Source organism: Notothenia rossii, assembly GCF_949606895.1.
Source record: "Notothenia rossii genome assembly, chromosome: 2".
Lineage (NCBI taxonomy): Eukaryota > Metazoa > Chordata > Actinopteri > Perciformes > Nototheniidae > Notothenia > Notothenia rossii.
The window spans coordinates 78,025,492-78,039,261 of NC_136904.1; the positions used below are offsets into that span (position 1 = coordinate 78,025,492).

The 13,770-nt window shown below is 38.6% G+C and overlaps 1 protein-coding gene across 1 annotated transcript in view; it reads right to left on the reverse strand.

Annotated features, from left to right (window-relative positions):
* Positions 1-40: 40 nt before the first annotated feature.
* b3galt1b (UDP-Gal:betaGlcNAc beta 1,3-galactosyltransferase, polypeptide 1b) overlaps positions 41-13,770 on the reverse strand; it is a 62,866-nt gene continuing 49,136 nt past the window's right edge. The window contains exon 2 of the mRNA XM_079660372.1: positions 41-2,591. Within this exon, the coding sequence (XP_079516498.1) occupies positions 1,364-2,350 (987 nt within the window). The 5' untranslated portion in view covers positions 2,351-2,591 and the 3' untranslated portion in view covers positions 41-1,363. The remainder of the gene's footprint in view (positions 2,592-13,770) is intronic.

The following is a 13,770-nucleotide window of genomic DNA, read 5'->3' on the forward strand; positions in this document are numbered from 1 at the left end:
GCAAATCTAAAGCGGGTAACTCAAAACAGGAAACAACAAGTGAAAGCAGTAATATATCTTTAATAACTCAAGTATTTGTTTTTTAATATAAAAAACATACAATACATAACAACAACCCCTTGAAGGATAGATGCTTTCACAGTAAATGTCACATTAGCTCGTAATACAACAAAAACTTTGAAAAAAAGAAATGAAATGAAGCCATGAAAGCCACATTGTCTGAGAAACACAAAATGTTTCCATTATGTCAGTAGCAGTGCTCCAGTGATCACAGATATGCCAGACACATAGATAAGATAATACATCCAGTCTGTAATGGTGTTAGATACAGTTAAACTCAGACTTGCTCGACATGATGCTGTATTTCTGTTGATATGTGGAGGAGGCGATGAGCGGATAGCTGCTGATTTACTGCGAACGCAACCGAGAGCAGCAGCTGGAGTAATGAGCAGCAGGTAGCTCAGAAACACAGTTACTGCAAGTATAAAAATGTCAACCAGAATAAAAAACAAAATGCATCTAAAACAAAAATATGCATTGGGCTTATTCAGAAAGAAGAGGCAGTACAACTTTAAAGGTATGTAAACAAAACCATCAGTCAAACTCATAAGAAAAAGAGCATCCAGTGAATTCAGCTACAGGGATCAAGGGAATACAAAAATAAAACATGTCATTATCTTTAAACTTGGTCTGTTTGGAGACAACGTATTGCATCTTATATCAGACTGTGATCATAATGAACATAAAAAGGGGAGAGTAGCATGAGTGTAAGTTATACCTCAACAGACTGAGTTGGTTGGATATGATTAACAGGATCTCTTAATTAATTTGTAAATGCAATTTTTTAAACGTTATAATATTATAAATATAATATACTCATTTATTACTTTATCGATCCCTGCACAGAAATCTCCCAGCCTGCTCTGCTGCAGAGGGATCAGGGTGCTGAGTCAGCAGCCATGCAGCTGTTACAGATCCAGTGTCTCAAGGACACTTGTGAATGTGAGCTTGAACTAAGGTCGTCTGAAACACAGTCTCTACCCATTAGGCCACACTACGCAATGCTCAACGCTGATTGACTTAATGCACATAAAGAATATTATGCTTACATTTGCACCTGGAATATATGAACAAAATTAGTCTCAGTAACAAACGCCACATTCTGATTATGCATGAGAATACGCTACAAGCCTCATGCATTCGTTAACAATCATGTGTGCAATCAGCAGAAATAGATATGAAAACATCTGTCATGAAGACTTGCAGCAGGCCTTTTATTTTACATTACACAATGTGATGAGTTAAAGAAAAGAGGAAAAGTCAGCACAAAAAGGATGTTGTTGTTAAGTGGCCCTCGTGTCCCCTAACATCTCAGGTGCTTCTTGCTGGACATGTCGTTCCAAATGCGGTGCATCTCCTCCGGGGAGATCTGGTGCACGGTGATAACCCGCCTGTACCGGCACAGACTGTAGGCCATTTTCCAGTGATTAAAACCACTGTTCTGATACGGGTGTATACCGAGCTTTCGCAAGCACATTCCAACATACACATCCTCCAGGTGCAACAGTCTTGTGTGTAATGAAGTCTGATAGATGAGCTCAGCAACGTCTGAAGAGAACACATAGCCAGTACCCGAGCAGAAAGGAGGGTATCTACTGTCGGGGTACAAGTCCCTGGACATGTACCACTTACTGCGCATGTCCCTAATTGGACCACCGTTTATGACATAGCCAGTAAAATATCTCCTTCTTGGCTTGGTGGTGGGCTTCAGGAGTTTGTAGATGAGATTGTCCATGTTGACAAAGATGTCGCTGTCTGTCTTTAAGATGTACTGCGCTTTGGGGCAGAAGGTAGTCACCCAGCGCATGCCCATCATGGTCTTGAGGGTGAGGTTGTGGTAGGAATCAATAAAGTTCTCCACCACAATGTCATGGAAGATTTGGCTCTCCTGCTCCACCATCTGGTTCAAGATGGAGTCCGTGTTCCAGCCCAGCAGAAAGATGGTGAGGATGCGGATGTCCACGAAGGTGCTCTCGTCCCCCCAGGTCTCCCGGATGGCCTGCCGTGCATCAAACTCCTTGTGGGTGGTGCTAATGAGGATGATAAGGAAGGGAGCGGCACTTTCACACTTCTTCGGCTCATTGATGACATATTCAAAGGCATGTGGGTTAAGGGGGCGGGTGTGAATGTTGGTAAACGTGATGTTTTGGGGGTTTTTTGGAACCTTACGTATAGGAATAGACATGTGGCCGACATAGGTGTTGTTCGGGCGGGATATGCTCAGGTACCAGAGGGCACTCGCCCAGCAGACCACTGTCAACAGGTACAAACATGACACTTTTGAAGGCATTATGCTGCATTTAAGGGGATTTGGATCAGCTGGATCTTATAAGGCTTTCTTTCCATTAGCAATGTTTCACCCAGCGAGGCAGCATGGTGCCGCTCCAGCGTGCAGTTTGACATTAATTAACAGTATCGGATTACTTCAGAGAGAAGTGATGCTGTGTCTGTTTTTAATGCAAAGCACTATGATGCAAAATAGTATGGATGTCCAATTTCTCTTGGTGACACTGCTGCTTCTCCATTTACATCTGAAAGAGAGAGAGAAAGGGAGATATCCATTAATATATGATATTTTTTACATAAAAGGCAATGGAGTTTTTCTTTCGAATAAAGTCATTAATAGCAACTCAAATATGAAAATAAGCAACAACGTAGATTTTCACTAGAGCAAAAAGTCTAACAAATGAGGATAGGCTGCTGAGTATCAATATATTTATGCAATAAATAACCTCAAGGACTGTGGAAACACAACTCAATTTCAAAAAACGAATTTTGGTGCCTCGTTTTAATTCTAGTCGGAGGATGAAAGTAACGACTCAGATCAAATCAATGTGGAATAAATTACAAAAGCTGCTGAAACACATGCAGGAAAGGCTACAGTGACATCAGCCGCCTGACAAAACTAACTCGTCATCAGAGACATTTATATTAGTCATGGTTCATTTATTCTTCAGTCGCCAGCACATAAGTAAGTATTTACATTTACATGACATAAAGAATGCATTATAGTGATAACGATGTATTAATCTGATTCTGGTAGGACCAAAAGGGGAATAAAAGCCCAGTGACAACACAGAGGGCCTGTTTTTTTGGTCATCGATGTGAAAAGTATTGATTGTTTACTAAATTAAATTAAAGCAAATAAGTTTCAGGACTGTATAGTTTAAGTATTAAAAGCAAACATAGAGAACTGCCCCCTTTGAGTGCTAGTATTATATATTATGAGATTTTTATACTTTATACATTGATATTTATGTCTAGTTTCACATTAGTTGTTTGTAAGGGTGGAGTTAATGTTATCTATTGTGTATTTGGTCGGTTAGTCTTATCTAAATCAATGGTTCGTACTAGTCTTATGATTTCAATTGGCAATCTTTATAAAGCAACTCCTACAGGTGTTGAATAACTATGCATGTATGTAAGTTTATATAGAAGTGCCAACTGGCTTGCAGAAGTCTTAACATGAATGAAACGGATAAACTTACACCCCAAAGTGTGAACTCATACTTTCAATCACTGATAAGGATTTTTATATCAAAACTTAACAAAACATGTTCAACATTCAACACATAATCCTAGAGCACAGGTTGACATTTCACAAGAGCAGACAAATTCCCTTTTGACCTCAAACCAAAATCATAAAAAGTTCTGTTGCTCAAAGGAGGTGTGTGGTTGGCGTTCTGCATGACGGTGTGATATGGTGACGCAAAGGGAGCACCCTACCATGGTAAGTTTATGCCCAAGGATAATTTTTTCAGCCTGTTTGTATTTTCAATGCTGCCTGCCGTTTATCAAGCTGACAGAAATTTGGCCTGGCTGTTTTTTGAGCAGTCATTCTGCAGAGTGCATTTCTTTATGCTTTTTGCGCAGGTGGCTGAGCCATATAAAGTATGTTAACAAGTAAATCATGTATCCTGGCTTTTGAAGCTCTTAGTGACTTTTCCTTTCCTTTGGTGATGGCAGAACAGAAAATGTACTTCACAGGAGAACGACCATAATGTAATAAAATCCAACTTTTCCATTTTCAGTAGAGAGTAGCAAAACACTGGCTGAGCACACAAATGTAGCCATAATGACATCATTTGAATTCAATTTAACAAGAGACTGCAATTACCTGCAGTCTATACCCATATTGTATACCAGGGCTGGATCTAAGACATTACATTTACAACACGGGACACATAAGCCCTTTCTTTGAAAACAATACCTTCTTTGTTGAAGGGAATCTGACACATGCAACATGCAGCTGCTGTATGCCTCTTTGAAATATAACTCCCTACCTTGTACTATGTCTACATCTATGCTGGTGTCACTTTGAGCCTGAGACTTCTACGAATTCTGTAACTTCTCGGTTCATGTTGTACTGAACCCTTTCCCCCTGAGTCTTTCAGTAAAACTTGTGTTTGTGTGTATTTGTTCCAAATATAAGATTTCCCCTCCCCTCTGCTAAATAACTGATAGATCTAAAGAAATTCCGATTGATGCTAAAGAAGGGAGATTTTTCTGAATGTAATTCACTAATGAGCTGATGAATGAAGATGATCATTATATGCATAACTGAACGGAAGTGAAAGAAAGGACATTATGTCTCTTAATTGTCTGACAGCAATGACATACGGACACGGCTTGAGCGACAGCTTAGTGCTGTCCTGTATTCACTCAATCAAGTCACTTATATGTGCCGATTATAATGATCAATGACATGCGTTATTCAGTGCATCCCTCTAGATATAACGTACAAAACGTGTCTTTATGTCCGTTGGTGAGACAGAAATATATGAATGGGTCTCTTTGCTGTGGAGTCGGGTGGGAGCACATATCAGTCGGCGAGGTATGAACAAGATATAACTGAGGGAAGGTGTAGTGAGTGCCGGTGTTGTGTCAAATTATGCACCGCCGTTGTGAAATGCACCCCTTGACACGGGAACGCGCATTTGAATGTATAGTCCGCTATTCTATTTTATCTTTTTGATGGTTGGGTTGTCGAATCCTGGATTTTGCTTTCATTCGTCACTTATTTTTCAGTTCATTTTTTATTTAATATATGTTTTTATTTAATTGTGACGTCCTGTCTGTATACTGTTGCTTGTACTTGTGCTTTACAATGTATTGTTTATTTTTACATCAAGTGCTTGAGGGTGGGATCAATACACATTTTTTTATTTTGGGTGGTGCTTTTTATGAATCGCCTGGTTGCCACGATATGCACCCCTTGCTATCTCTGAAAATACACGTGTCACATACATGAAACTTGCTTCATTTATTGGTACTAGTCCTACAACTATACCCTCCAAAGTGCATGAGGGTGGGATTAATAGAAACATCTTTTTTTGGGGGGTGCTTTTTACGGCAGGCCAGGGGGTGCATTTCACGACGGGGGTGCATCATTTGACACAACACCGGAAGAAGGCGAGACAGAGAGATGTAGATCTTCATTATCCCGGTAGAATTGTGTGCAACTATCTACTCTCTACAAAAGAGACCCGGCGTAATTATACTTTCTGTTCCGCTGCATGTCTGACCTCTAACAGGTAAGGTGGAAAAAAGACTTTCTGCAGAGTAGATAACATTCACAATGGTTGAGGGTTTTTAATAGTATCAGAATAATACAATGTTCAAAGGCTTTTTTTAAACAGAGAAAGAAACTTTATAAGAGTCTCTACAGTTATCTGAAAAAATGCAGATGAAATTAGAAATATCTCAGCCGTGTGTCAGGAAGATTGCTCATATCTAAAATGAGCTCCCATTTTTCAACAGCTTATTAAGTGTACATTAACAAATGATCAACTACACTTAACACACATAGCAGATTGTATATCCCCTGCTGGATGCACGCATAACTCGTCGGTTCTTGCTCTCCGGTTAACTAATATACTCTATTTCAAATTCCTTCACCTGTCAACTAATTACTCGTCTTACTCAGTTTCACTAATGAAGCTCAGCGCAAGTTCAACCAGGAAGACCGTCTTTATAAGCTGTCATTCACATATTTCGTCCTTACTACGCTCACCCCTCCAACCATGGGGGGGCGTTCACTCCACAGCTAAACCTATCACTTTCGTCTTTATTCCAACAAGCCAATCCTAGAACATCGCCAAACCTTTAAATCTGCTCTCTTCCCTCCTGACAGCTGTCATTGCAGGTGACTCGACGCAGCCCTCCTCCACCCCTTCCACCTCACATTTCTCAGAAACCAGGGTCCACGTCAAGCTTAAACCACTCCTCTTCAGACCGACCTCCATCAATCCCTTCATGCCTTCACCACCACTAGTGTCTAGACCCCAGGGGGGGTTTTATCGGCTCGGTATTCCCCTTCCGGTTGATACTCCCGCACAACGGGGTCTAATCGCCCAACACCGTTACATTCATCTGCGTATTTCTTGGCAATAAATATATATTGTTACATCAAAAACCTGTCTCTCCTTGATATATAAGCAAGTTAGCATGGACATATTGAAAATAACATTGGTTAATGATCATTCAAAAGGCAATTGATTGATGTGAAAACCTGTGATTAAGAGAGAGGGCTCAGATGTGAGCTAACTGTCCTCAGACTACAGACAGTCTGTGAAACTGTAAATGTCTGTCTAATAAACCTAGAACTAAATTTACTGCGGTAAAAGCACCTGGTACCAATAGTGAGTCTAGCAGAGCCGAAACATGGAGTGTGGAACATGCCATTTGTTCATGTGCAAAGAAAAGTGTGTGGTTCCCAACCGTAGCTAGGAACCAGCCCAACTCTTAGTCGGAATATAAGATATTGAAAAAACTGTTAAAGCTCTGTTTGTAGTTTTTTTTGTCTCAGTCTCTGGTTTTCTTCAGCTAAGATGTGGCTGCTCTAGCTTGTGTTTAGATGACTGTAGTATGGAGCAGAGACTGCAGGCCCATCGCCTGACCTGAGCAAAGCTATTATTCTAATCAGTCCCCATAATACTAGATGTCCCACTGAGAGTCAGTCGTAAAAACTCCAGCTCTGCTTGACCGGATTGGGCCGGTGACTGGCAGAAAGGAGAGTGGAATCTAAAACAGTCTATAAGTCTATAAGGGGGAACACAGTCGCAGCCAAAGGACCTTCAGGACATGAGACATACTATAGAAATACAACAGGAAGTGGAATGAAAAAATATATAATTAGCCGATACTTCCAACAGATACCCAATTCATCATGATTTATTATAAGCAAGAGGTAAAGATGTATTGGAGCACAGCACACAGACAGCCATTTATCAGACATGACATTTTCTTTCTCCAAGCCTCTGGGTTGACTGTTTGGTGGACTGGTTTTTTAAAACTCAGGCTATAACGCTCCCCTCTGCACACAACAAAAACGTTTTGATTCATGGCCCCCCGACCATTTATAGACGGGCCTCTAAATTGTTTTTCCAATAACAACATCTCAAAGCTAATAGATTGCCAGATTGAATTAACTGGTTCATACAAAGCTGGAGTATTGAGGAGAGCCTGTGCCCAAAATGTAAATTGATTACCTTGGCTTTCATTTGACAAAACACTCTTTCTGGTTATATAATCAAACAGAACACTAATGGAGGAACTGAAGAGATACAAAGTTCAGTTTAATAATACATGTGAGGTATTTTAATATTTTACAGACAGTAATCCCTAACCATTTTGGTGTTAAAATACAAACACTCCTGTCACTTTATATTTAGTGTTCAGTAAAAGGTGAATGATATTATGAATATTATGAATGTGGATTAGAACCTTAAAGGCGGGGTATGTAATTTTGGAGAAACCAGCTCGAGTGCGCTAGAATTTGAAAATACACAGCCGGAAAAAATCTGCCACTTTTTAAACACTTATAGAACCTCTCCTTCAACACACACTAACGCGCACATGACCAATGAGGGCACGAGATAAGTTTGTGCACAGATGGAAGGCTGACAGGCAGGTAGGCCATCCAGTTATTTTAGCCGGGCCGGTTAAAATGATTGGTCGTGCTTTTTACAATACTACGGCTTCCACAGGTGACATTTCTTTATGGGTTTTTTGTCAAAGCACTTAAGATATTCATTGCTATCGGGATGTTAAGAGCATTCCATGGATCATAACAAAAAGTGTATCTCGAGCCGGTTTCTCACACTTACCTACCCTACCTTTAACATGCAAAATGATGTGAAAAGGCAAGCAGAGCGAGTGGAACAATCTTGTAGATGAGATTTAAAGAAAGGAAAGGTGCTTTTCACAACATTTACTTGAACATAGACTTTAGGATCTATCTTTCTGGTGCTGTTGGTATGAAACACACATTAAACAAAAAGCCAAAGTCAACAACGCCCATTTGTAAGCCCTACCAAATCCCTAGCACAATAATGAGTCTGTAAAGCTTTTTCATCACCCTGTCTCTATAAACAAGTCATTATAAGAGACTGCTGTGTACTGTAAGATCTGTTGTTCTGGAAAAAAAGATGGCTTCAGTACACCCACTGAGAAAACATGCACTTCTTCTAAATCATGTGGCATAGCTTTCATGAACAAACTTGGTAGTGACATTTATATCAACATTTCCTTTTCTGTGCTGTACCTAATATTCTCTAGTCTATTTCGCCATGTTGGAATGATAACCCAAAGTGTCCATATTACATAAATAACATGAAATTGTGAAATCCTTCAAGCCAATATTTTAAAGAGTGCTTTTATTTCAGAACACTGTTTATTGAATCTGCACAAATACAGACTGAGGCCCAGCCAACACATAATGGCCCCTATTGTTGTGAGGAGTAGAGAAAGGCTTTGTAATCAAAAGTGGAATAATGAAATAAAAAAGCTATCAATAGGAAAATGGCAAAGTGAAGTAAAAATGCCATTAAAAAAAGTAATGTCATGGTAATGTACTTTTTCACCAAAATCTATGAAAAAAAGATAGTATGAGGACAATACTGTGTCACTGAACTTGTATATAAGATATATAAATTCTCGCAAGAACATGAGGCCGGTTTACAAGATGGTTGTGCAAACAACAATGCAACATTGGAGCTCTGTAAAAAGAAAGCTGTCTATGCCGTCTGATGGTATACTAGTTGACACGGCTTTCATTAGAGTAATGATATAGTTTTTGACGAACTGAAATACTGTTTTCTGGCTACATGTTACGGGGAAAAACTGCATTTTGGTATGAGGGCGCAGCGTCGAATGTAATAGGGCGCAGCGCCCCACTAACTCTGTTTAGACAAAACCCTGATACATACTGTATATTATTGATTTCATAAATTGAACCGATGGACACAGTACCTCCTGCTTCACTAAAAAGTCCATTCTTAGAGTTTGTGCACTAAAGTTTTGCTTAGTGTTTTCAAATCATATTTCTGTAAGATGCATATCAGAACATGTTTGGCTTTCAAATTAGCTGTGAAAATCCAACAAACACGTCTTAACTCAGATTTAAGATAAGCAAAGAGAAACCTTCCATCTTCAGCAGACGAATGGGAAAACAGTCCAGTGTCAATCTCTGCACACTCTGCAGGCTAAAGGTCAAACATCCTATTGAAGTATAACCAAAACACATTTAGCAGAGAAAGGGGACTTGAAATTACACAGCTTGTAAGAAGTTTCATCTCAAATGTTCATCCTTGTAATGGAATATCGTTCCTTGAAATAACAAAACTAGAATAACACGTTCTGTTAGTTTGAAATGTGGGTATTATATAAAGCCTTCATGCAACAGTAACAGTCTAATCACTGTTTCCAGAGGGAGATGAGATTTGATTTGAAACCAGATGAACAAAAGAATCAAATTCTCTGTTTCCCGCAGACTCCTGTCCTCTTTATTGCTCCCTGACTGAAACATAAGGGGGTATTGTAATTTACATATCGTACACTAAGGGGTTGCTCTAAATTGTGTCTCGCTTTCATAGCAAGCAAAACACAGAAGGAAAAATCTATACCGGCAACTAAATGAGCAAAGCCACATTAAGCTGAATTAAAAGCTTTTGATAGATGAAAACATAAAGCTAGTATAGCAGTTACTTTTCTCAGCTCAACTCCCTCGACTCCTGAAGAAAATCAATATTAAATGTTGATACTCTAAATGAAAATATCTCTAAAAGAAATGTGCTTGGGTGAATTGAGGACTGCTTTCTACTGTTTACATAATTTCAGAAGAATGCAGTTTAGGTTAATCAATAGGGTGTTTGCCAAGAACACTTGTTTATAAAGCATAATGTAAATTAAGGAAGTTAAGAAACAGAAATTCTACCTTGGGATTGTTGTTGAATTGTGGTTCAGGTTTCATAATCACGTTAACACTATTTGACTTTAAATCAAAAGGGAGATCATATTTATAAAGAGTAATGCTATTTAAAGGCATTCATTTCTTTCTTAAAATGTATCGACTTGCTTTGTCCATTCAGTACATGTACTTTGCATGCACACACACAGAATAATGCAATGTCACAGGCAGAATAATAAGACCAAATAATTTTTTGTGAATTAAATAAAACAAATTGAATAGTAATATATCTGTACTTGGCAAATAAAATAAAAATGACAAAAAAATATATTTCTACTTTTACTACCAATGGAGTTTTAAAGCTATAAAAACCACATGTGAGAACACATTTAAAGAATGTATGAAAAAGAGCTTAAGCCTGTTTGCTCCATCTGATTCCTTATTATAATATAGTTAGTTATTCATTAGCATAATATTGTCCTCGGGCAACATCCAACCCTGTGAGACTTTAGTGTGCTAATGAGCCAACATGAAGATTGTAGAATATTCCTACCTAAGACACTTGCTGGTAACACTGTTGATAATGCAAGCAAAGCTGAGTCGGTAAATAAATCATTAGCTGTGTATAAAACAATATGATTTATTCCTAGGTTTGATTGGAAGATGAGAGGCAGGTAGAGATTAATAACGGAAGGACCGGAGGAGGGGTAAATATGGGGGTCAAAGGTCCTGAGCTAACGGTTACCGCGGGGACTGCATGCTCCTTTCTGCCATCAGGTGTTGCCAAAAAATATTAGCGATGAGGCAGGGTGAGTCGGGGGTTTTCAAAGCTGCTGCAGACAGACAGGAAGCTGGCGTCCTGCTGGGACGATGCCAGCTTCCTGTCTCCCTGAACAGATGCTGCCCAGTGCCACTACCCTTTGTTTCCTTCTCCAAAAGGCACACTGTGCTGCATGCTGCACACAGAATAAAAATGCCCACCGTCAGCAAAGGACGTGACAATTAGAGAGATCATTTGGTATCATCGTAAAGAGGTACTTTGTTGTTTATTTGATGGCTTAGTTTGTATCCCAGAGGTGTGCGATGTGTGAGATGTATTACAACAAATATGTTCATATCCACGATTAGCTCCTATTCTGTCAGTATTGATTGATTTCTGGAATTTAACCAATGTTATCTTAATGCTGCTTGCTAATTTATATGGCATCTTTCCTTTATTTGATCTGTATCTGCATTGCAACAACAGTTCATTATTCATTATTGTCATTTGTTATTGTCACACTGTGATTTAGATGTCTAGTCTCTGTAATGTATGGATATCTCAACTTAAATTAGGTTACTGATAAAGCACTCATACAGTAGGGCTGCTGGATTATGGCAAAAATCATAATCTTGATTATTTGGGTCAATAATTGATATCACGATTATTAAAAACGATTATCCATTTACTTTGGAAACATCCATTTATTGGAGACATTTTTTTTAATAATAATTCAACTGAAAAAACCAACACAAAAAAAAGTAATACAAAAAAATAAAGTAATAATAATAATAAAAAAATAATCGTTTTATTTCGATTACGTTGTTTTCGTAATCGTTGCAAGCCATAATCGTAATTGCGATTAAAATATGATTAATTGAGCAGCCCTATCATACAGTCTATGGCACACATGTTGGAAAGATGCTGATAAATGCTACATTTAAGTGACGAGGGAAATGAAAACAAAGAAAGTCTGCTCCTCGGGTCAGTTAGGCTCCTGCTATTCCATTACTCAGATCTGAAATTTGCATACATTTAGTTGAAGTCTTGCTTCCACAGCTCCCTCTCACTGCTGTGCTTGAACATTATTGATGATGCTTCATCACACCGAAATAAGTAAGAAAATAACCACACAGCCATTACTTTTGGCTCAAAAAGTCCCGCCTTCTTTTGTTGATTACCTAAAAACTATTTTAAAATGGAATAATTGTGTTTTTGACGTAGCTGTATCTTGTCTGCTCCTTTGGATTCTGTCCTGTCCCTTTCTATATTGTCACGAGTCATTTAATGTGAAGGAGACTCATTACTGAGGCCAAGACACTAAATGACACTGCAAACTGCAATCCCTTGTCTTTCCAGAAGAAAAATTAAGAAATACTGATGATTAAAAATAGACATTGAATTGTGCAGAGACATATATGCTCTTATTGTGCAAGTGTGAATAAAGTTAGCTTTTTCTAAATGTTATTTTTCCAAATGATTTTTTTAGGCTACTCCATGAAATGTGGAATAATTAGTGTTTAAGGTTAAGTGCTGCCAGAGGAAATGACGTGTCAAACGGCTGGCTAAGTGATACATTAAATTCTAGCCTTTGAACTCCATCAAAAAGTGAACACCTAAGGGATCATTATGTTCATCCTATAAAGTCTGGCAGAATTTGAGTTCTGACTGACAGTATGAATCATCCTAATGCACAAAACTGACTGGTTTGTTTCGGAGCAGCAAAACATCAACAAGTACAGATAGGTGCCAAACATTTTTCTATAAAAAGCAGCAGATGGCTTCAAGAAAGTTCTTCTTTTTGTTTCATGATTGCTTTGTTACCAAGGGACAGGGTTTCCATAGTGAATCCTAAACTATGGGTATGATTTTACAGAAGAAAGCCTCAATCATATTTGAATGCGAGAGGGAGCAGAAAGTTCAAGAATAAGCCTTTCAGCCCCACCACCTCTTCCCTGTGTGCTGCATCAGGCTGCATTGTTAGTGTTTGACCAACTAAATGATAAGGTGGTATATTCTATATCATACACACAACAATACATTTATCCTAAGAGTTCCTTGTGTAACTACATTCTGATCTTTTTTATGTTGATTGTGACACTGTCCTACTGCTGTAAACCCTTAGAACACTAAATATGGATTAACCTGTAAAAATGATTCCCAACTAATTATTTTAAAAACCTGTAAAAGTAACATTCATTTATTTTCAAACAGGCGTTTTAAGAATTTAGTCATTTTGTTAACATTGTAATCGTCACATTTCGGCCAGGTACATTTTGTAGGAATGGATGGGTTTTGGGCGGAGAACCACATTGGCAGGTGGTTTAAAGAAAGACTTGGACTATCATTGGTTTGATTTTGGTCTTTTGGTCTCTTTAGGGAATTGATGTCTTATTCTATACATCTAAGACATAAAGCAGAGTGCATTTAGCAAAGTAGGGAGCAAGGCTTAAATAAGGATGTTTTGCATCTGTGTAATAAATCCCAAAATGTGAGTGACTGACGCATTGATTAAGATTAAGTACTCCATGTTGTAAAAAATATAAATAATGACACAGACAAGTATTTTCAGTGCTTCCAGCAAGGCGTTAGTATGCAAAAGATTATCTTACACAAAATGTCAACTGCATATACAAGTACCACTTCAAAAATGTCAAGCGGGCACCACTTTGAGTGATGTGCTCACTGTTACAGAGAGTGCCCTGGATATTTGGCATTAGCACAGAGCCATGGGAGAAATTGGATCCGGGCACACAGGCTC